Genomic DNA, 23,777 nt, shown 5'->3' with positions numbered 1-23,777 from the left:
TTCCCGCCTTAATGTCATCAATTCTGAAGCACCACCTAATAAACTGAGTCAAATTCATTAATACACAAGAACAACGGTCGAAAACCGTTAGTAAAGCAGTGTTTTTTAAATAAAAGTATGATTGTCATTGCATAAATTATTACAGGAAATTATAAACAATAATATCATAAATGATTCTAATTCCAGTTATTACGTATTTGCGCAGCATACCAATGTGGCAGAGCCTACTCTGTTTTAGTTTTGCATGTCAAGATATGTTTCTTTAAAAAAAAAGAAACAAAAAAAAAGAACATTATATTGCAGTGGTAGTAGGGGAAAATGAAGAGTTATAGAAAAAAATGTCACCTCTTTAGGTTCATATACTGCAAGTGAATGGTGACCAGACATTGTTAGCTCCAAAAATCACATAAAGGCAGCATAAAAGTAATCCATTAAACTCGAGTAGTTTAATCCATATCTTCAGAAGCAATATGACAGGTGTGGGTGAGAAACAAATTAATATTTACATAATTTTTTAACTATAAATTTCCACTTTCACTCTGTGAAAGAAAGTGAAAGTGGAGATTTATAGTAAAAAAATAAAATAAATAAATACATAAATAATAATAATATATATATATTGATCTGTTTCTCATCCACACCTGTCATATCATTCTGAAAACACAAGGATTTAACCACTGTCATATGGATTTATTTTATGTGCTTTTTGGAGCTTGAAAGGTCTGGTCACCTTTCACTTACATTGTATGAGCCTACAGAGCTGAAATATTCTTCTAAAAATCTTTATGTTCAGCTGAAGAAAGTCTTATGGCACGTCATGAAGGAGAGTAAATGATTTTTGGGTGAACTATCCCTTGTGCCTTTAGCTCCGTTGTACCCTGCATCATAATAGGCTTCCTGATTTGAAAAAAAAGGGTAAAAATAAAAAGCCATACTAAATTATGCCTGCCTGACCCACCTCAGCACCTACAGTATAAAGGTAGTTCTGAGGCTGCTTTTTTTCTATGTGAATAAAATGCAGCATCAGACCAGCTTTAATCTTTGTTTTTGTCATAAAAGTACACATTCAAATGTTCATAATTTCATATTTCTTTATTCATATTTTTTTAATATATATATTTAAAGCGTTAGAGCAGAAATTGTTAGGTCTTCTTGAGCGGATTTGACTGAGCTGTTTCTGTGGTGTTGTTGTTGTTGTTGTTGATGATGATGATTCTTTTCATTCCTCTCACAGCTGCGAGACGGCGCTCTACCTGTCGTTGCCCCTGTCGCACTATCTATCCTTCTGTCCCACCCGCTTCATCATAAACGCCGTAACAAATTGTCTGCAGGGCGGTGATGATGAATCGCGCGTGTTAAATCCTCCTAAAGCCTACTGCGTGTCCGAAGGGCACAGCTGCAGGCAGAGCAAAACATTTGCAGGAATGATTCTGTATCTGGACAACTGCCAAACACCAAAATCTTGGTGCATAGCCTACACATGGAGTAAAAGCGACACTGATAGGTGGTCTACCCCAAGAGCCATTCAGCAAACAGCCTGATGGACGAGGACACACGGCGCAGGTTTGACACCGAAACGCTCTAAATGCAGAACAGAGACGAGCGGAAATGTTTCTTAATCCGACGCATTTGATGTGAGGCGGAACGACGCGACGCCCGCTCAGTGTTTCATGATGCATTTGACCACCCTCATGCCTGATATTCTTTTATGACTCGATTTTTCTTTTTTTATTATTTATATTCGCGTTGCCCTGCAGTAAATCTGAAGCCCTACGAGGAGGATGAAAGCGTCGGTATTTGTCGTGGTCATGTCCTCGGTTTTTTTTCATCCCAGTTTTGCCTTCAGTTCGCATTTCGACCCAGGTGAGTACAAACATTGGATATTCATATAAATATTCGGACCTCGCAACCGTTTATACATTGAGTTTACACTGATATTTATTTATTCCAATGAAGTTGACATTGCTTGAAACTATAAATGTTTTTTAAGCAACAAAAATAGCACAAAAGCCATTTTTTGGTTACGTAAATAATACATATGATCGTTTTGTGGACTTACATTTGTTGTAAATAATGTTTTGTCTAAAGACGTGTGCGTATTGTGCACTTGCACGCCTTGTGCATTAATGAAGGGGTGTGTGTGTGTGTGTGTGTGTGTGTGTGTGTTTGCACAAACGAAGGTGGGTATGTGTACTGTGTGCATGCAGTCAGACAGAGCTGACTAATGCCAAGTCAGCCAGAACTGTTGTGTTCCTCTTCTTCTGTGTCCTGTGTTCCCAAGGCATTTCCATTGCACAACATCTGTATGTTTGAGATATCAGAAGTCAGTGGTGTCTCTGCAGGCAAAGCTCAGCTGTTGAGGGATGATCTATGACAGAGATTCATGTGCACAGTGTATACTGAGGAAGCAAGCAGCTTCGAGCATCAAGCATGCAAACCTGGAGCCTAGTGACAGAGGTCCAGCCAAGCAGAGCGCGGTGGTGGGGGGATCTTGGCTGCATGTCTGCAGTCAGATCACATTGATCATTAATATCAATGCTGTGCTGTACATGAACAGTGTGCAATCAACATGGGGAGACCAACTAAAAGCCACATGAACGTCATGATCATTTCGGTGGTGCCATAAAACAGTGAAAAGTGTCCCTGGCCTAGGTGATGCACGGCATAATAATGAATCAGCTACTGTTCAGCTGCCTCAGAATCTGTGCTGCGGAGGGGCTCAACTTCTTTTGCTGCTTCATTCTCTCTCTCTCTCTCTCACTGTGTTTTTACCAGGGTTCTTAAACTGGTCTCGTAGATGTGCACACAGTGAACTGAACTTCGCATGCAGATCGGAGTGAATGGCACTCTGATTGGGGAGTGGTGACTAACTATTATGTAAAGCTTACCAGTGTAATTAGGTTGAGGGCCACAGACTGAATGGCCGTGTTGATGGCGCACAGTCCTGTGCTTGATTCAGTTGTACACTTGCATTCCTGCTTTCAGAAGGAAGTGCTGCCAACTGTAACAGAGCTTCCCTCATCTTTCTCTTGTGTTTGTAAAAACAGTCAATAAGAACCTGTTCAAATGTACTTAAAGACGTTGCAGTAACGATATTAGAGAATTTGCTAATTGCTGTAAACATGGTCAGAAATTAAGTTAAGCGAGTTATATCCTAGCCAAAAATATTTATTATTTGCCATGAAACTGTATTTTGGTTCGTTTTATTAAAAATATACACTCACAGAGCATTTTAGGAACACCTGTACAGCTACTTATTCATGCAATTATCTAATCTGCCAATCATGTGGCAGCAGTGCATAAAATCCTGCAGATATGGGTCAGGAGCTTTAGTTAATGTTCACATCAGAATGGGGAAAAATGTGATCTCAGTGATTTCGAATGTGTCATGATTGTTGGTGGCAGATGGGCTGGTTTGAGTATTTCTGTAACTGCTGATCTCCTGGGATTTTCACGCACAACGGTCTCTAGAATTTACTCAGAATGGTGTCAAAAACAAAAAAACATCCAGTGAGTGGCAGTTCTGCAGAGAGAAATGCCTTGTTGATGAGAGAGGTCAATGGAGAATGCCCAGACTGGTTTGAGCTGACAGAAAGGCTATGGTATCTCGGATAATCACTCTGTACAATTGTAGTGATCAGAACAGCATCTCAGAATGCACAACACAATCAAATCTTGAGGTGGATTGGCTACAACAACAGAACACCACGACCATGTCGATCATAGCGTTCCTAATAAAGTGCTTAGTGAGTGCATTTTTATATTTGTATGACAATAGGTTTATTTAGCGGTTGCTTTCCTTGTATATTCGCAACAAAGGACATTTTGTCAATTGTGGCCTCATATTCGAGATTCTAGTCTCTGTTTCCCAGTAAAATAGCACCAGTCACAAAAAAAACATGATTTTGTTCCTAATATTTTCATTTTTGAATGATAAGTGTGGATAAATCTAAGGAATATTCCACATATGTGCCACCACACAACATGGAGTTGTGACGAAAAATAAATTAAAGGCATTCTAGACTTCTAATAGACTAAACATTTAAAATTTTCCTGGTGAAAGTTGTTTGAAGATGTGACATATGTTTCCTTTAGAATATGTTTTTTATGTATTTGATTTAAATTGCTCATGTTCCTGAATGATTGTTCTGTGAGTGTGAACTCTGCAACAGAATGTCAAAAGTTCTTCAGATAACATCGATATCGACATTGAATGTGCTTATCGAAATTCAAACCACTAACCCCAGTGGCCGAAGCTGGAGTTGTTCTTGAATGTTTGGTATGTTTGAGCCCCCCTTTTTTCAGGTGAAAAACAAGTTGAATTTGTAGTTGTAAATTATGTAATACAGTGAACAGGAATGCAAATTTTATTAACACTACCCCGTAACCAATACCCAACCCTAAACTTCAGTCGAGTAAAAATGTAACTTTAGAGTGAAAATGCATATTGTGTGATTTCAACGTGATTTGTTTTCTGGTTTCCATGGGACTAGAGTCCACGTCTCTGAGAGTGCTCGTTGCAGGCTATTTTGAGCACCAGAGCTAAAAGTAAACACACACGAATTGATGCAAATATGTCTGATGGGACTTGTCAGTAACTCGGCAGAATGGGGTCAATTTCAGGGTATATGAACATTCTGTAGTTACATATCAATATGCTGTGTGATCATGTTACACGCTCACATTAGCAAGAATCAGACACAGAATCATTCTTACGGTTAGAATTAAATAATTTATTTTGCTGTAGTTCCTAATAAAGTAAGCATCCTTTGGCTATTTAATATTTTTAGTTACTCGCCAAAGACAATTCGCATTTTGCATTTGTGTTAAGTTTAGATCATGGCTATAAAGAGTCCCTTTTGCTTTATGAGGGAATTTTTAGGGTGACTGTAGGCTGCCTTCCTCTGCCAGGATGATATACATGCCCTATAACAGCCTGGAGTCAGCAGCAATCTGTTACTTTGACTGGCCAAGTAATGGGATTGAGAATCAATGTTTCAGTGCGATTGTGTGGCGTGTGACAGGAGGCTAATAAGTCTCCCACCCTCAGTATCTTGGACATGAACAAGGATGTGGCAAAGTCATCTGGACTATAATGGGACCAGGCATTTTCCTTCATCACATTACAGCAGTGTTAATGTAAAGTGCTGTTTTAGGGTTAGGTCAGTATTAATATGTCTAGGTTTGTCACATTGAGGCTTTTTATGTGTAAATTATGAGTGTTGAAATGAGGTGAAGATAGAAACAGGATGACTAGGACGTCAGAGAATTCAAAAGTGGTGGACAGGTTGTCCTCTAAGGGCAAGGGTGTAGATTTGGCTTGAACACTGGGTGGGTTGCAGCATGAAACATTCACCCATGTTTCCATTGATCATGGTATAAATATTGTGCTTATTTTACTTGCTTGATTTTTGGGAGGGTGACCTCCCCTCGATCCCCTCTGGAATCTACACATCTGGCCTTCTTGCTTGTGTGAAAACATGCTGCATGCCATTGGTTATTTAAAGTGCTGGGTTCTCAAGGCCAGAATCTATTCAAGTGTCCTGTAAAGACATATGGACCAAGGATGTGGTTAGCCTCAAACTGTCTGTGAACTGGCCTTTACTTCTCCCTAGTTAGGCAGAACAGAATTCTCCTAAGAATCATTGCAAAATTCTTTAAGGCATGCCTGTGGCCTTAAGTTTATGATCATTTTGTATTGTCCTGCATACTCTCTCTGACTCTAATTCACCCTCAAGTGTTTCTTTTTTGGGCAGAATGATCTCAATGTAAATTCAGCAATAGTAGGTTGAAACTTCTTCAGGCAGAAGCGTTGCGCTGTTCTGAAATGGAACCACTGCCCCCAGTGGCCAAAGCTGGAAGTGTTGTTTGAACGTATGGGCATGTGTGAGCACCAGTTTTCACGTAAAATTTCCACAGAGTTGTAAAGCAAATAGACTTTAGTTTTAATTGATGTAATACAGTAACAGGAATGCATATTTGTTTTTAACAATACGCCTTAATCTAAACCCCAACCCTAATCATTATCTTACTTAAAAATCTAATCTTAGGGTGCAAATGCTACCTTTTATATTAAATAATGTTGTTCTATATGTTAAAATATGATATGTTGTATTTTTGTGTTCTGAGATCCACTTATAATGTTAGAAAGGTTTTTGTGTTGTTTTCATGACCATTTTCTACCCTCTTTCTGACCTTTAGATTTAAATGTTCCTGTTTTTTTTTATGCTGCAGTGCTTTTAAGAAAGCAACAGTATTTAGGGGCTTAGTTTATTTATTTACTTCTCCAGCCTCTTTGCAAATTTTGCATTACACATTGTGAAAGATTCATAAAATAATCCACACTAAAATGTGCAGCATAAATGGCTGAAGTCAGACTGAAATGACCACGAACCTTGTTAAAAATAAATGTTAGCCAAGCTTTCTTAATGTTGGGGTACCGCAGAAGGAAATACAGAGTTCTAGGTGGCACACAGCCAGAAATGGAACAATGTTTGTCTGATTTTTACTCGTAGGAGTAATAGTAGTTTTTATTCTGCTTTCTCCGAATTACCTCGCCATGACTAGATGGGACGAGTTTCTTATCACCCAGTAGTCATCACTGACGTGTAAAAGTCAGTATGTCTGAATGTTGTGGAAGTTCAGAACGTGTCATTTTTTTGTAATATCTCAAAAGATCAAGGAAAAGTTCATTCCTCTTAATGTGAATCCTTTAAACAGATAAAACTGGAATTTCAGCATTTAATGAGCATGTCAATGTAACCAAATATACTGCAGGAATGAGAGAAAAATATATTCAGGTATATAACTGATAAGATATAACTGATCATATTTGATCTGTTTTTTAAATTAAATCTTTTTGGTCAGTTCACCAGCCTCAATGCAACATCCACAATCTTGAAACATTTTCTTTCAGTTCTGTATCAAGTGATACATCTGTGGTTTATGGAAATCAGAGTGGTGCCAAATCAATGTACAGTAGTTTACTGATGTATCTGCAGAACCAACATAGAGAAAGCTAAAAAATTACCTCTACCATACCACTTGCTTGCCTTTATTCTATCCCTTCACATGCCCATCTTACAAAAGCTCTTGTGCAGAGTGAGAAAAAGATAGATAAGTAATTCTACAACCATACACAGGCAATCAGTTCCAACAAATTAGTCTCAGTAAGCAGTTATAGGATATAGGCTTGTCAAATATGAATGATGCAGATTTCTCTTTTATGAAGATATTTTTTGTTTGATTGCTGTCTGTTATGAAGATGCTGTTTTTGTCAACAGATCAATACTTAGTCGATAGACCTATTAATCATCTGTGTGACCGTCATGCGACTGTTCAAGCAAACTCTTTAGACTGCAGTCTACATCCTCTGTTACGATGGTCTGCTTTTCTATTATGCTGAAGAAATACCCATGCAGGAATTCAGTAACATGGCGAGTGAAGGTTTTGGTGGACTCTTCACCTGTGCACAGAATCAGCACCATGGACAGGATCGTTTGAATATGATTATTATTGAAAGTCACATGGCAAATTGCAGATGTACAGAGAGTCATAGGTATGCAGTGCAAGAGCCCAGATGTATGTTTTGGCCTCTTCTGAAATTTTTTTTTCTTGAGTTTTGAAGACAATTCTAAACAACTGCTATGTTCGGGAGAAAACATATCCAGTACAGTAGAAATACAGACCCTCCCTTTTGATTATTAACATAAACAATGCCACAGGCTTGTTTTTCATACTAACTGTAAAGTTAAGGATTATAAGGAGGACACGAAAGACGAGTTGCTCCTCTCAGGTAAGGATTTTTAATGGACCCACTGCAGTGCTCACAGCGTCACAATAATGATGATTCTTCAGCTTCACAATAATACTTTTACAGCTTCACAATACAAGATTCACAATAATTGTTCAGGCCCCAGACTCTCTCTCCCAACTGCTGGTGGCTTGGGTGGTTTTATCCGCTCTCCCGTGCTCACTGGAATTAGAGACAGGTGTTAAACATAATTTAGCTCAGGTGTAAGTGCCCTTACCGCTTTCTCTCTCTCCGGACGGGCACTTGACCACACCCCCACTGCCACACTAACCATGCATTTATTTTAAATGGCATTTCATCTGGAAAGAACACCAATATAAATCGGGGTACTATTGTTTTACAGTAGATACACAGTAAACCCTTCATTTTGAGTAGATATATTATTTGAATACTTTATAATTGTATCCATTTTTTTTTTTATTTGGAACAAATAAAATAAATATATATTTTCATATATAAATGTCTGAATGGTAGATGAAAAATGAGCAAAAACCCAGTAGACTTCAATTGAAAAGGTATCCACACATATCTAGGGATCAGGATATCATAGAGACTTGGGGATGGATTCTTTTCACTTAGGCAAGGAAGCAACCATCTTCAAACCATTTAGTAATGCTACCATCCTGCCACCATTTAGGTTTTTACTGTCTTTAACACTTAAAAAGGTCAATGGTTCTTTGGAAATGTAAAAGGTTCTTGATGTTACATTAGGTTCCTGAATTGGTTGTATAGTAAGTAATGTTCATTAACAGAAGAAAAGTGAAGCCCTCCTGTGTTCTTTGAAGCGCCAGTGCAAAATGTAAATATGTTCTCCTATAGGAACATAAAAAGGTTTTCTTGTGTTATCAGGCTTTTAAGGGCCATGAAACCACAAAACATATTTTTTGAGATGTTATCAGATGTTTCTTAAAATAACTGAAATACTGTTAGCATCCTGCTGAAAAAAAGTGCCTTTTGAAAATATTTTTGAGTAATTATGTGTTTGTTTGTGTTGTATTAATGTGAATATGTGTCTTAGTTTCTAAATTAATTTTGTGGTTGTTCTTGTCTCTGGATGTTGTTCTCTTATCTGTGTCACACATGTTCTTCCTGGGAAGGAACAGTTACAAAAACACATTGCTTCCCTCCTTCCTGAATGTCTGTCACAGAAACACACACACATTGAGAAAGAAAGTACCCATAAGTGTTTCAGCAGGGGTGCTAAACAGCACTGCAAAGATACTCTTCACTTAAAATAAATGAGTTAAGAGTAATTAATTATGATTTATACAGTGAATGGGACAACCCGAGCAAGCTGGTAGTCTAGTCAAAGGCTCTGTTTCAACATAGGCAGCATTTGAAGGCAACATATGTACAGTACACTCCTGATGTGAAGGCTGTTCCAAAATGTGAACAGTGTAATTATACCAAAGATACCTTAGTCTATTGTCTTCAACAAGGCAGCTCACAAGGTTTTGGAAGAGAACCAAGGAGTCACAAACATCTAAAGATGAAATCTTATTGCGTCTTTGTATTTATATCTTTTTAATGGTTGTTTGGATCTCATATTCAAGAATTAATTTCCATCCAGTAGATGTAAACACCTCCAGAAATAAAGCTTCTGAGACTGGCTGCTAATGATTGCTCGGACCCCATCACCCGCGACAACTCGGCGGATTACTGTGGTTATGAAAAGCATAGGCTGCCATCTGTGCCGAACTAATGGTTAGGGGCTTTGCATGCCACTGAAATAAGCCAAATGATGTTTACTTCTATTTTTTAACAAGAACAAAAAAATATTCCTTCTCTGAATTATCATATGGCTCAATGTCTTCATTTACTCATACATTGCTACACCCAGTAGCAATTAGGCAATATATCTCTCTCTGTTTGTCTTTCTTTTAAATCTTACTCACTCAGTTGTTGACAGAAGGCAGCTGTCAGCATCAATCCATCTCTAGCGCAGTGAACAGAGGAACAGAGGAAGACCAGAGCACTTTTACACTGATTCAGCACTGGCTGTTTAATGAAAGGAATCATTTTTGTTTGTCAGTGTGTTTGTGAGAATTTCTGCATAAGGGATCATAAGGCCCATATGAAATTTGCACTCTTTTTCATATTTCTGCACTGATTGTAGGAGAACTTCTGCAGAACCTTGTGGATTTAAATATAGCAAAATATGTTAAATAGAGCCTAGAGTACTACACTCATTGGCAGAGGCGTTTCCAGCATTGAAGGACATCCGGGGCTTAGCCCATACCATTTTATACAAATATATATATATATATTTTTTTTTATACAGTAACACTTTACTTTCAGTCAAAGTACATCTTAATTGTGTGAGACTTTAGTAGAACATAATATGAACTGTTGTGTATTGGTATATTACATTTTAAGTCAACAAAACAACTGTCCTAGAGAGTTCAGTCAATCTCTTTTCACCTGCTCCTTTCGCTCTCCCTTCTCATCAAGTGTTGCTGTCTTTTTCTCTCTCCTTCCACCAGAAAGCTACCAGAGAGACACAATGTGTTTAATGTTAACATTAGTTTAACATTATGTACACACACATACACACACTCTCTTTTTCAACACACACACACATTCAACATACACCATTTACCTCTTGCTGTCTATCTGGTGTCCTTCTCATAACTTGTTATATTTCACTCTCCCATCACTTGCTGTTGTTTCTCTCATCACTTGCTGCTGTTTCTCTCTCTCTAGTACTATCCTCGACTAACTCATCCTCTCTCCCCCATGAATCATCTGTGATGCAAAAGAACAGATACGGCACATAACTTATTGCAAATCAGCTTCAAACAACTAATTCATCAAATGCTACATATTTCAAATTGTAGACCAAAACCATTGAAGAAAATGTATTGGGAAGAGCAGATCAGTGGGATTGTCCTAAGATCTATCATGATTCTTGAATTTTCATGTACATTACCATAAAGTCATCACAAAAGTTTATATTATAGTGAGTAAAGTGAGGTAAAAAAATATTTAATATAAATAATTTATATTTTTTGACATAAAGATCCTAAGTTAAAGCAATACATGAATGACTTTAGTCTAAGTTCATTGACACACACCATGGCATCGAACTGTATATAATTATCAATGAATATCTGTCAAAAACCTTTCATTAGGATCATTAGGATAAACAATGTTTCACTTTTAACTTTCTCTATAGTAAAGTGACTGATTAATTGTTACCAGTTTCTATGCCTGATTCTGGCACAGCAGCTGCTGCTGCTCCTCAGTCTGTAGCTCATCTTTGCTACCCTCTACAAAACCATTTAATCACATCAAAGTGTATATTTACTACAAACTAATATCACAAAACAATAAAAAAATGAAAAATTATCTCTAGGTTCCATAGGCCAATATTTTTTTTTTACATAAGGACAGAAATAATCTTTTTTTGAGAGGGTAATTGATACCTCCACAATCAGTTGGGTATCATCCATGGTTGTGGTCTTGCAAATCCAAATTGAGTTTCCTAACAAAATTCAGGAGGAGCATGTTCATTTAATCCGACTAATCTCATCTCCAGAGCAAGCATATATAAACAGCTGCTTACCTCCATGATGGTGACGATTCTTCCAGCATTTGGCCCCGCCCTAACCTGAAGATGTCCCTCAAACTTTTCACCTATGATGAGGAATTCTCAACTGTCCCTGAACCTCCACAACAGCCTGACGAGTCCGGGATCATCTCTCCTTCTCCCAATGTGGTTTCTCATCCTACAGACGCAAATCAGGGTCACCGATTTGCACTTGGAATCACCCCCCACCAGCATCGCAGCAGGAACACATCATCTCCCCCCTCGAGATCTTCTCAAACATCCAAGACTGCCGCCACTAACATGTCAGAATACCCAGATATTGCAAACTTTTCCAAGTGGCTTGCGACACGCTTTAGAAGCTGCAGTTCATTCATAAAAGTTCATTCTGGCTTTTTTCGGTCGCCTCCGCTGCTCTGAATTCACCACCACAGCAAAATTACAGTATTCATCCCACTATCTATGATTTGTACATCTTTGACAATGATACCATCAGATACCATTTGAACAGAACAAACTTATATTTTCAACCTGCCAACCCCCATCCATCCCTTTCATTCACTCGCCCACTACCATTTCAGAGGTTCCCAAGTCAAAACCCCTCTCGACCCACTAGTCGTGGATGACAACAACCAGGCAGCATCAAGATTCTGGTTCCAAAATCACCTAGAATTGATCCTCCTCAAATCTGGCATCCCAGCAAATTTTTCGTTCCATACTGCCTTGCCCATACACATGGAGGGCCCTAATATTCGGATGTTGTGAGGGCCCCCCCAGCTAGAATGGAAGCCCTTCCGTCCATTCGTTGTGAAGGCCCTCCCACTTACACACATTCAAGGGCTCTCCCATATGAATCACAATGACTGTTCTCCCTTGCGAATGCTGTGTGAGCTTACTCACATTTATTTGTATCGTGGGCTCCTGTTCATACCGCTGTGGGGGTTAGCCCGTTTGCAGCATGGGCCCCCCTCTTCGAATAACTTGTGCCTGGAGTTGGCATAAGGTTGAGTCTGGAGTAGGGAAGGCCCACCAGCCTGAGGTGACGGAGGCCTACTCTCACCATGGGCAGATTTGCCCGGACGGTGTGAGGTTTGCCCCCTTATTCCAGAGGGGGTGTAGGGCCTCCCAGCCTTGGGCTTTGGGCGTTGCTAGTCCTCTAGCCCAACAGCCTAATTTCCTATTTTCACTGTACCCATTCTCTACCTATCCTGCAGCTCCCAGTTTCCTATCCCCCAAGCAGACCCAGACCCTCATAGAGACTGTCATTCAGCATCTCAAAATTCCTACCCAAACACATTGGCTCCAACACTTGCGACTCCCTGCCCGGTCTTGGGCTCTTTTGGGGGTATTCGAGCTCTGGTCAAGACTCGAGCCCTACTCCAGGGACAGCGAGCCAAACTCATTTACACTTTTCTTACTACAGGATTACATTAACCTGCAAACTACTGAAATGGATTATCATAATAAAATTTCAGGAAGAGCATGTTCATTTAATCCGACCAATCTCATTGCCAGAGTAAGCATGTATATACAGTTGCTTACTTCCATGGTGGTGACGATTCTTCCAGCATCCCTCCATCCACCCCATCTCCTCCATCCTCTCATCAATAACTCTACAAGTCCTGGGGGGTATTCGAGCTCAGGCCAAATATTGAACCTCAAGCCCTCCTCCAGGGACAGCAAGCCAAACTTGTTTATACTATCCTTACTACAGGATTACATTAACTTGCGAACTACTGAAATTAAGTTAATTGTTGCTTACATGACAACATGGTCAGTGCTGCGCACTTGTTTATCAGCATACTTGGTCATGATGTGTTACTGTTGTAAAGCTTATATACAGCTATAAATAAATAACACAAGTAAAAGTCCTCCAGGTTATCTTTTCTTTATTTAGTTATTTTGTGTTCAATTGTATGCAGACCTATACATTTTAGTGTATTGTAGGTTTGTTTTTTATTTTTTGCCATGCGGCAAAAAATAGGCTCAACGTCGAAATTATATATTCACTGCCGTGTATGTGACGCTTCTAGGACGCAACACCACACAGCTCACGAACACAATGTAAAGGCTGTCATATAACTTGTTCACCAATGAAAACACGCTGCTCACGGTGTGTGTGAATCATGCATTATTCTGCGGAATTCTACCATCACAGATTCTGTACAGGCTTATGATATCCAGACACCAGATATCTCCCATAACACTCTTTTAAACCCAATTTAAAAATTCTATGCTCTGTTCAAAAAGTAAGTAAACTGCTTTGCTGTTTGCTATGATTTGAAAAGCTCTGCATAGGCAACAACTCACAAATAACGCTCCTCACACAAGGTGCACAGAAGACTTGATTTCAACAGAGTTTGGCACTAGCATGATGTTAAGCTAATGTAGCGATACTCTAACAAGCATAAAATTACATAGCACACACACATATGTGTAAAATAGTCTATTTTTAAAAGAATTTAAAAAAATGTATGGATATTTTTTGGTATGAAATGAATTCTAAGTATATATTGGGACACTCCCCCAAAAATCTAGAGTTCTGGCAAACTAGCCGCAAATTTGCAACGCATTATCGCATGCAAATGAGCTTGTGATTTGCTGCACATGTTTGCCAGAAGTTTGTAGCTCTTTACAGGTAGTGGTGAACCTGCAGCAAACCTTTGGCAACAATGGACAATTTGCTGTGAACTCTTGATTTTTGAAAGGGTCATTTTTGGTCCAGATCTATTAAGTTGTTCAAAAATACAAGAATCATATTTTAATATAATTTCCAAAAAAAGCAGTGATTTTCTTTTAAAATGTTATTCATATTTGAAAAATATTTGTCTACCAAATCAAAGTCAGGTGGTGTAACAAACATGCAGGTAGCCATTCTGTTGTTGTTATTATATAAGTAAGATATTTTGACTTTTTTGTTGTTGTTTTAAGAAAAAGCACATTGTGTTGAGGTCAAATGAGTAACCCAAAGAAAACTTCTTAATAATCGTGATTAAAAATTCATGACATTTGAAACAAAATAGTATATTTTTCACTTTGAAAAGTATGTTTGAATATGTTTTTGGAACTAATAATTAAGTTACTCTCACAAGTCTTCAAGGTGCAAGACAAGTATTTTAATACCTTTTACTTTATGGGTGGACCACTTGACATTTATTATTTGTCAATGGCCCATTTTTGTAACAGCCTTTACGCAGAAAGCGTGCCCATGATGTTTTAAAATGCTGTCTACATACAGTAGATAGCTCACTATGAACAGAGCCTATATTTTATCAGGATTATAACCTCTAACAATGTTCCTTATGGATTAATAAAGTCAAAGCGGGCAAAACTGGGAAAAATGTTGTCCTGCAGAATTGTGAAAGAATTACTCCTCCCATGCTACCCCTTACTGGGGGTAGTATTGTTCTCTAAATGTCAATTGTCCTGCTTTTCTTGTCATCTCAACCAGTGTCTGATGCATTCTGCTCTATATCAGTGTGTAAAGGTCAAGACTGTCAGGGTTCTGAATAAGTACCTCCATCGACGTTCAAGTGCTCATTGTTTATACTCTGATTCCAACTGATACAGGCTTATCCACTGAGGCAAGTGGGGCTGAATGTTGTTATTTAGAAAGGAGGGATGTGCTGCCCATCCAGATGAGCTCAAAGCAGAAGAGTCTGTTGTGTAATGTTCCCTGTCTGGAAGAATGCATCCCCCATGTGCTCTTCATCTCTCCTTTAAATCAAGCACACACTTCAAAACTCAAGCTCATCATCTTTGATGTTTTAAAGCAACACTTGCATCACCAAATGGAAAAAAAAAACCTTAACAATCTTTAATCAGATCCAACTCCAACATTGTGTCAGGCTTGTTGTGCCACTCAAACAAACTGAGGAATTTTTGAATTATTCTAAAGTGTAATAAATCAACCAACACATAGTTTAATTATAGCCGACTCTGCTTAGGATACGAGAACATTGAAAAAACTTCACACATCAGCTGTAAGTCATTTGACTAGTCTGCGACAAGAAGTCCCAGATTGCAGCGCATGCCCAATGCCTTTGCTCATCTAGTCTGTAGTAAGACTGTGAGTGTTTAAGTTCGCATAGGGTGACGATCTTGAGTCATGTATTGCATTTGTGTTAAGGTTAGCACATTACCAGCTCTGCAGAGCTGTCAGCAAATGGTCATGGAGGCAAAAGGGTTTGTGGGTATGTTATGTCAACGCTTGCATGCTTTTAAGGTGTGTAAAAAATGGGAAAAGGACAGCTCAGCTGGATAACTCATGCCGTGCTAGAATGTTTTTGTCTATGTGCTGTGCCAGGTTCCCTGTGTTTTGCTTTACCTTTTGCTCCGAGTTAACTTGTCTGTTTTTCAGTTTAATAAAGCTGCGTTTAGATCCTTATTCCTTGCCTGCCTCGTCACACCTATAAAAAGGAACACATGTGGCATCCTCTTCCCTCTTTGCTTCCTTCCTATCAGGAATTAGCACGATTAGGATCTTATGTTGTGAAAATTTGCTTTCTCAGAGAGCATGTTCACCACTAGCAGAGGACGAAGTGACAACTTATTGAAGCAACAATGATATTGTGCGACGATTTATAATGCCAAGCATACTGCTCAGATTCAAAGCTGATGGACTTTGGAATGAATGTTTATGTCTGAAGGTCTCTGGGGACTCATATGTCTTTTTGACAAAAGCTCTGCTACAGAGTTACAAGGTTGTTATTGGTAGATTGTGAAATATTCCCTTAGAGAGTGACACTTACCACAGCCCATAGGGATGATGTGACAGTCAATGATGCAGCTGTCTAGACTAGTTTTTGTAAATAACTAAACATACAAAATAGTTGTCTTAAAAGGTCATATCATGAGGGATACAATTTCCCTTGAACATTTGGGATACAAGAGCTCAATGTTCTATGAAAACTGTATGTTTCAGAATTCAAAATGTTTCTAATATTTATTGACAGTGCTGCAAAAACGACTCGTAATGCACTTCTGCAAGCTTGTGACATAATAGACATTAATGACCGCACCACACAACAACACATCGACACCTACATTTACAATTCATTGTCTACTTGGCCCGCCCTGTCTCTGTGTAGTAGTAGTAAGGTAAAAGTAGAAATACAGTTATTAGAGTTATTTATCTTATGATAAACATAAGATGTTGGGGAACATTTTGCTGTTCCAGGCTGTCAAAAAACTGTATCCCTGCTTGGACTTCACAATATGAAGAAGGCTTTGCCGGGATACTACAATTATAACAGTGGTGATTTACATTTCATTTTTAAAGGTAAAGTAAAAAGCCCATAAAATGGCTCAATTTTTATCCAGGGTTCAGAAAGAGGGGGAGCATAAAACTAAAGTATGACTTATATATGTATTTGGTGCAAAAAATTATAAAATGATAAAAATATATCACATGACCCCTTTAATAGTTGGTCAAATGTATTTGGTCTGTGAGACAGCGGTGATGAAATAAAGCACAACCTTTGCGATACTTATGTTGTCAATAAAAAAACTTAAGCCTTTACAGTCAATTATCTTCAATATTAAAATGTTTTATGTAATAATTAAAAAATATATTAAAAATAAGTTGATTAATTTCATAAAAATTATTCAATTTAAAATAATTATTTTTGGACCTCATTATAAAAATTATAAAAGGTATGAAATGACCCCTTTAAGAGTTAGTACAATAAATTTAGTCTGTAAGACAATGAGGAAATGAAGTACAACCCATGCTACACATTTGTTGTCAATAAACAAAATTAACCTTTATAAATCAATTACATAAATTAATTTAAAAAGAAACTTTTTTTAAAAAGAATTACATTTTAAATAATAATTTTTAACTTCATTATAAAAATCATACTAATGTATGATATGACTACGGGTGCCGTTTGTAAAATAAAACACGTTACATAAAGATGAAATGCTTATTGACGTAAATCTGGCCAAATTGAGCAGATTTTGTTGTTAAATCTGACAAAATTGAACCCGTTTTTGTAAGACGTTTTATTTTACAAATATATACCCCCATGCATGACCACTTTTAAGAGTTGGTAAATGAATACATTTTGCTATACATATGTTGTCTTTAAAAAATAAGCCTTTATAAATAATATATTGTAAAATATTTTAAATATTAAACTTTTGATTGTTATAATAAAAAAGATTAGTTTTATAAAAAAATAATATTTATTACATAAAAATAATTAAATTTTAAATAATTATTTTTGGAACTCGTTATAAAAATTATAAAAAATGTATGGCTTGACCCATTTAATGGTTGATTAAATGAATTTGGTCTGTGAGACAATGGTGATAAAATGAAGTACAACCTTTGAAATACTTATTTTGTTAATAGAAAAATTAAGCCTTTATAGATAATTTCAAAATAATGTACAGTAAATTATTTAATATTTTAAACATTTTAATGTGATAATTAAACAATAATTATATAAAAATAAGTAAATTCATTACATTTAAATAATTTAATTTAAGATAATTATAAGTGGACATCATAGTAAAGTGATACAAATATATGACATGACCCCTTTAAAAGATGATCAAATTAATTTGGTCTGTTAGACAAATAATGTTGATGAAATTAAGCAGTACAATAAGTAATGCGTATTTTGTAAAAATAAATAAATAAATAAATAAGCCTTTATAGATAATTTATAAATAATTTTAATAATTATTTATATTAACATTTTAAATATAAATATTTATATAATTAGCTACATTTATATAATTACATTTAAAAATAATTATAAGTGGACCTTTTAATAAAATTATAAAAAAGTTATGACATTACCCTCTTAAGAGTTGGTAAAATGAAATTTAAATATTAAATGTAATAATTAAAAAATAGTTATATGATTATATAAAATAAGGCATTACAACAACACTGCTATCCTGACCTAGATGGCACTGCTCCATCAACTTTCTCATACACACTCTTTACTCAGCACACATTCATTTTAACCATTCAATTCTCTGTCCCGGTTTCATTTGTACCACTGCATCACCAGCTAACCTCCCTATAACCTCTTCTTAAAGCCTACATGTTCTGAAAAAACAAATTGTGTAAATTTATCACAGTCTACATTTTTTTCCTGTTTTTTTATTTGATGTCTTGTACTCTGTAAGCTAAAATCCAAAATGTTTAAATAAGTCTGTGTTTTTTAAACTTGCAAGCATATGGATACCCAAATCAATCCAATTTCCTCTTTTTTTTTCTTTTTGTTTTCCATCTCACACAAATTTTTTCTCTGTTATGCTACTACAGATGGGCACTTACTTATACAAACATGGTGCTTGATTGTAGATTCCCCTGTCAAGAACCAGCACAATTATTGAGTGAAAGATGAACAACCTTGGAGAACCAGAGGAGTGTGGGCCCTTATGCTGGGGTTAAATTGGGGTTTTTGTAGGTGGGGGAATCCTTATCTGAAGATCTGTTGGTGGTCCTGTAGCCTTAGTAGCATAAGCACTCTTTTAAAGCAAGACATTTCACAAAAATAAGTTTGTTAGGTTTGAAATTATAAATCAATGGATGTGTAGGACAAAGTATTTGGACACTTTCTGGATGTCAAACTTTGAGAAACATTTTCAAAGTTATTGTGAAGAACTACACCCTGTTTAGACACCATGAATTTGAGGGGAACTAAATTTATACATCCAGAGAATCACCATGACACCAGTTTGTTAAAAGTAATTGCAAACATGGCTCAGAAAATTGTAATTAGTTCTGAGAAAATGGGGTATGCAAATAGATGCACATGCAGTGACAGTCACAAATTTTGTGTTACTGAAGTGCCCAAATACTGTTTTGGTCCACTGTTCTATGACTATGCTCTGATATGCATATAATCCATATTGTTTGAATTTTAGATTAGATCTTATGAATAGCCACACTGCACCACTGTGAGTCTCCTTTGTAGTTTGCATATAGAGGACAATCAGACAGCACAGGTTAAGATGAGCTGCACATGGGTCTCTCTTCAGTCAGAGTCATTTAATAGTATCATCTATTGCATTGTCTTTCAACAGAATGCAGCTGTGGCATCCACACACTCCACATTCCTCTCCACTAGGGGTCTAGGTGTGAGACTCTCATGTATGCTGTGAGTTCACTATAGAGGTAGGGACGTGCGAGGTTGTCTCTGACATTGGGGTATTAAGGACAGCTGAAGATTTAGTGCCTATTTTCTTTTTTTACTCTATTTCTTACTTGCCCTTGCATCCTCCTAGTGCCCCATTTCCATTTCGAAGAATGCTGAACTGGCACTGCAACCTTGAGGAGAAGAAATATCTCCAACTTGCCTCAAAATATGATCTCAGTGATTTCGACTATGGCATGATTGTTAGTGCCCGACGGGCTGGTTTGAGTATTTCTGTAACTGCTGATCTCCTGGGGTTTTCAAGCACAACAGTATCTAAAGCCGTGGCCAAAAGTATTGGCAGTGACATACATTTTGTGTTTCGCAAATGTTCTGCTTCAGTTGTTGTGGTGTTGATTCACATTGTTTCAGATTATTGTGCTGAATGATCAGATGCATTTTAAATTATTGCAAAAAAGCTTAATTGACAAAAAAATTGGTCCTGGCACAAAATGACCAGCTAACATAATTTCACGAATCATATCAGCGGCACCTGATAAAATGTGAACGAGTACTAGTCAGGTGAAATCACTCTATCAGTCTGATTGGATTATAAGAGCAGACTGATTTCTATAAAAGGAGGGAAGAAGTGCTTCCAATCATTGTGTTCTTGTTAGCAGTGGTTACCTCTAAAGAAAGACGTTCAGCCATCATCACTTTGCATCAAAATAGCCTCACATGCAAGGAAATTGCTGCAAAGAATATTGCACCTGAAAGAACCATTTACCGGATCATCAAGAACTTCAAGGAGAGAGGTTCAACTGCAGTGAAGAAGGCTTCAGGACGTCCCAGAGTGTCCAGCAAGCGCCAGGACCATCTCCTCCTGAGGAGTCAGCTACAGAATTGTGTCACCACCATTTACATTTATGCATTTGGCAGACGCTTTTATCCAAAGCAACTTACAGTGCACTTATTACAGGGACAATTCCCCCGGAGCAACATGGAGTTAAGTGCCTTGCTCAAGGACACAATGGTGGTGGCTGTGGGGATCGAACCAGCGACCTTATGATTAACAGTTCTGTGCTGTAGCCCACTACGCCATCTGCACGCACAGTGAGGCGAAGACTTTTGGACAATGGCCTGGTGTCAAGAAGGGCAGCAAAGAAGCCACTTCTCTCCAAGAAAAAATTATTCTGTAGGAAGTACAAGGATTGGATAGCAGAAGACTGGTGCATCCTGAGACCATCCATTTGGGGTTGCTTTTCCTCCAAGGGAGTGGGCTCTCTCACAATTCTGCCCAAAAACACTGCCATGAATAAAGAATGGTATCAAAACGTCCTGCAAGAGCAACTTCTCCCAATGATCCAGGAGAAATTTGGTGATGATTCGTGCATTTTCCAGCATGATGGAGCACCATGTCACAAGGCAAGTGTGATAATGAAGTGGCTCGGAGATCATTACATTGAAATTTTGGATCTGTGGCCAGGCAACTCCCTGAATATTAATCCCATAGAGAACCTGTGGTCAATTCTCAAAAGGCAAGTGGACAAGCAGAAGCCCACAAATTGTGATCAACTAATAGCACTAATAAGGCAAGAATGGATCGCCATCAGTCAGGATTTGGCCCAGAAGCTGATATCAAGGACGCCAGAGCGAATTGCAGAGGTTATGAAGAACAAGGTTCAACACTGTAAATATTGACTCTTTACATATTGAATGTTTTTGCCAATAAAAGCCTTTAAAACTTATGAAATGCTTATCATTATTTTCCAGTATACCATAGAAACATGTGAAAAAATAATCTACAAATACTGAAGCAGCAAACTTTGCAAAACACAAAATTTATGTCACTGCCAATACTTTTGGCCACGGCTCTAGAGTTGATGAGAGAGGTCAACGGGGAATGGCCAGACTGGTTTGAGTTGATAGAAAGGCTGTCATTGGGTAGCATCTTAAACGTTGCTCTGGTTATTCTGAAATGCCAAAGCCTGTCATCAAAACGACTGGCTATTTTTTCCTCCCAGAACTACCTGACATGCTTTTGGCACCAGACATAAGGCTAAATGGTAGCAAACATGTTTGTCAAAGCGTTTTGGATTTATTTGCAAATTGTTTTTGCAATATTCCGATTTTTCACTCAAATTGAATTCACAACATGGTTGAAAACAAATCAGATGAGATGAATAGGAATGCAAACAAATAGTTTTCTCCAGATATTATAGACTTTCTTCTTGACAATGGCCATCAAATACAACATTTATGGAAGGATCAAATCTCTTAAGATCTCCCAGAAGTGTTACTTTGTTAAAAAAATGATGCTGGTTTAATTAAATTTAGAACTACTTTCTAGTGTCATTGCATAAAGATTGTAATCTGTTCACCCCAACCCCCCCCACACACACACCTACCTTTTTTTTTTTCTTCTTCACTTTTTTCTCTTATGAATTCTTACAAGAGCTGTGAGTACACTCTGAGTCACACTTTTGTATGATGCAGCGAGCCAGATATGTCATCTCCCCAGCGACTGCTGTCCTCTTCTTGCCTCCATCTACCTGCATATAACACATACAGTACACAACACATGTTTGTTTTTTCTACCATGGTGGCAACTTTCCATTGACTTCTATTGTTTTTATACTGAACTACTATTTAGATACTTTCTCTACTCTAACCGTATCCCTCAATGTAACCCTCATACCTTTTTTACATTTTCATCAAGACATTTGGTTTATTTAACTGTTTTCTATGTGGGCAGCGGTGGCTTGTGTACAACACAATAAGTGCATTTACAAGAACACCAGTACACTGATAACTATCAAAAATTATAAAACAAATCAGATAATGCAAAAAAAAATAAATAAATTGGTATGTACAAGAGATTTGAAATAATTGGATTATTCTCTAATTTGATGTCAAATTAAATGACATCATTTGTGGGTATGCACACAACACTTGCACACATTGGATAAGCCTGTAAATACAGTGGCCATTTAAAGAGTTTACATGAACACACACGTTTTAGGCTCATTAATTGTTATCAATTCAAGATTTATAGAGTTCCTGTAACTCAACTGGTAGAGCATGGTACTAGCAATGGCAAGATCATGGGTTTGATTTACAGGGAACCCAAACTGAAATGACGCATACCTTGAATGCACTGTAAGTCATTTAGGATAAAATTGCCAAAATGCTTAAATGTAATGTAGATACTACTCAATAATATATATATATATATATATATATATATATATATATATATATATATATAAAATGATTGTTTAGAGTCCTTAATAGGCATGCACATGAGATGCTTTATCATGTTGGATTCAGTTGTCAGGCTTACTTTTTGGTTTAAAACCTTTTGGTGTGTTTTCTTTTGAAAAATCTTTTGAATTTTTCGCTTCAGTTCCACCTTAGAATTATCATAACCAAAATATGTTTTCACATGTTAAACCACCCCCAGTTTATGATGATTATGGCATTTCATGGGAGCATTTTTATTGTTTGCATTCTCAAGCATCTTATTGTTGAACATTAGTATTTTTGTCTTGCCTGGAATCCCAGCCTCTCTTTACACTGATCAGCCACAACATTAAAACCACCTGCCTATTATATTGTGTAGGTCCCCTTTGTGCTGCCAAAACAACGCCAACCCGCATCTCAGAATAGCATTCTGAAATGCTATTTTTCTCACCACAATTGTACAGAGCGGTTATCTGAGTTACCGTAGACTTGACTCAGATAACAGCTCTGTACAATTGTGGTGAGAAAAATAGCATCTCAGAATGCTATTATGCTACTTTTTAACTGTAATTATAACAATAATTTACCATAAAAAGTACATGTACTGTCTTATTAAACATAATGTACATTTTTACTGTAAATTAAAAAATTAACAATAAAAGACTGTAGCATTTTTACAGTCTTTTACTGTTAAAATTATGGACATTTTTTACAGTGTATGCTTGAAAAGCACCAGCCACCATTGATGTCAACATAGTACATAACCTCTTTTATTTTAAAAGAGCAATCATATTTTATTGCCCCTTTAATTCCGGATCTCTCTGTCCTGCTGCTATAGTCATCTCAGCTTTGATCAACTGTGTACTCGTACACTGCAGGTGAGACAAACTGTGTGTTTAGCAGACAGTGAGGCGATTGAATATGAAGGGGAAACCTGATGTTAAAGCATCAGCAGAACTGTGATGTCATTATGAAAGGCGTGGGCTGAGGAGAGATTTAAAAAAAAGCAATGTGCATTCCAACGTGATGGGTCAACCAGCCAGGCTGTTACCATGGAGATTCAGGAGTGGGTTGG

At 37.3% G+C, this 23,777-nt stretch overlaps 1 protein-coding gene and 1 long non-coding RNA gene across 3 annotated transcripts in view; one reads left to right on the top strand and one right to left on the bottom strand.

The window, feature by feature from the left end:
- Positions 1-1,389: 1,389 nt before the first annotated feature.
- The window catches only part of LOC127652401 (serine/threonine-protein kinase LMTK1-like), a 74,731-nt gene continuing 52,343 nt past the window's right edge, over positions 1,390-23,777 (top strand). For both annotated transcript variants that reach the window (XM_052138520.1, XM_052138519.1), the window contains exon 1: positions 1,390-1,863. In XM_052138520.1, coding sequence (XP_051994480.1) covers positions 1,782-1,863 — 82 coding nt within the window. In that variant the 5' untranslated portion in view covers positions 1,390-1,781. The remainder of the gene's footprint in view (positions 1,864-23,777) is intronic.
- On the bottom strand, positions 10,129-11,514 carry LOC127652405 (uncharacterized). Its single transcript, XR_007971703.1, has 3 exons — positions 11,379-11,514; positions 10,413-10,558; positions 10,129-10,300 (listed from the first exon to the last, which is right to left on the bottom strand). It is a non-coding gene; the product is annotated as an uncharacterized LOC127652405 (long non-coding RNA).

Source organism: Xyrauchen texanus, chromosome 12 (assembly GCF_025860055.1).
Source record: "Xyrauchen texanus isolate HMW12.3.18 chromosome 12, RBS_HiC_50CHRs, whole genome shotgun sequence".
In the NCBI taxonomy this organism is placed as follows: Eukaryota; Metazoa; Chordata; class Actinopteri; order Cypriniformes; family Catostomidae; genus Xyrauchen; species Xyrauchen texanus.
The sequence above is the reverse complement of the archived record's forward strand: the minus strand, read 5'-3'. Positions and strand labels throughout refer to the sequence as shown.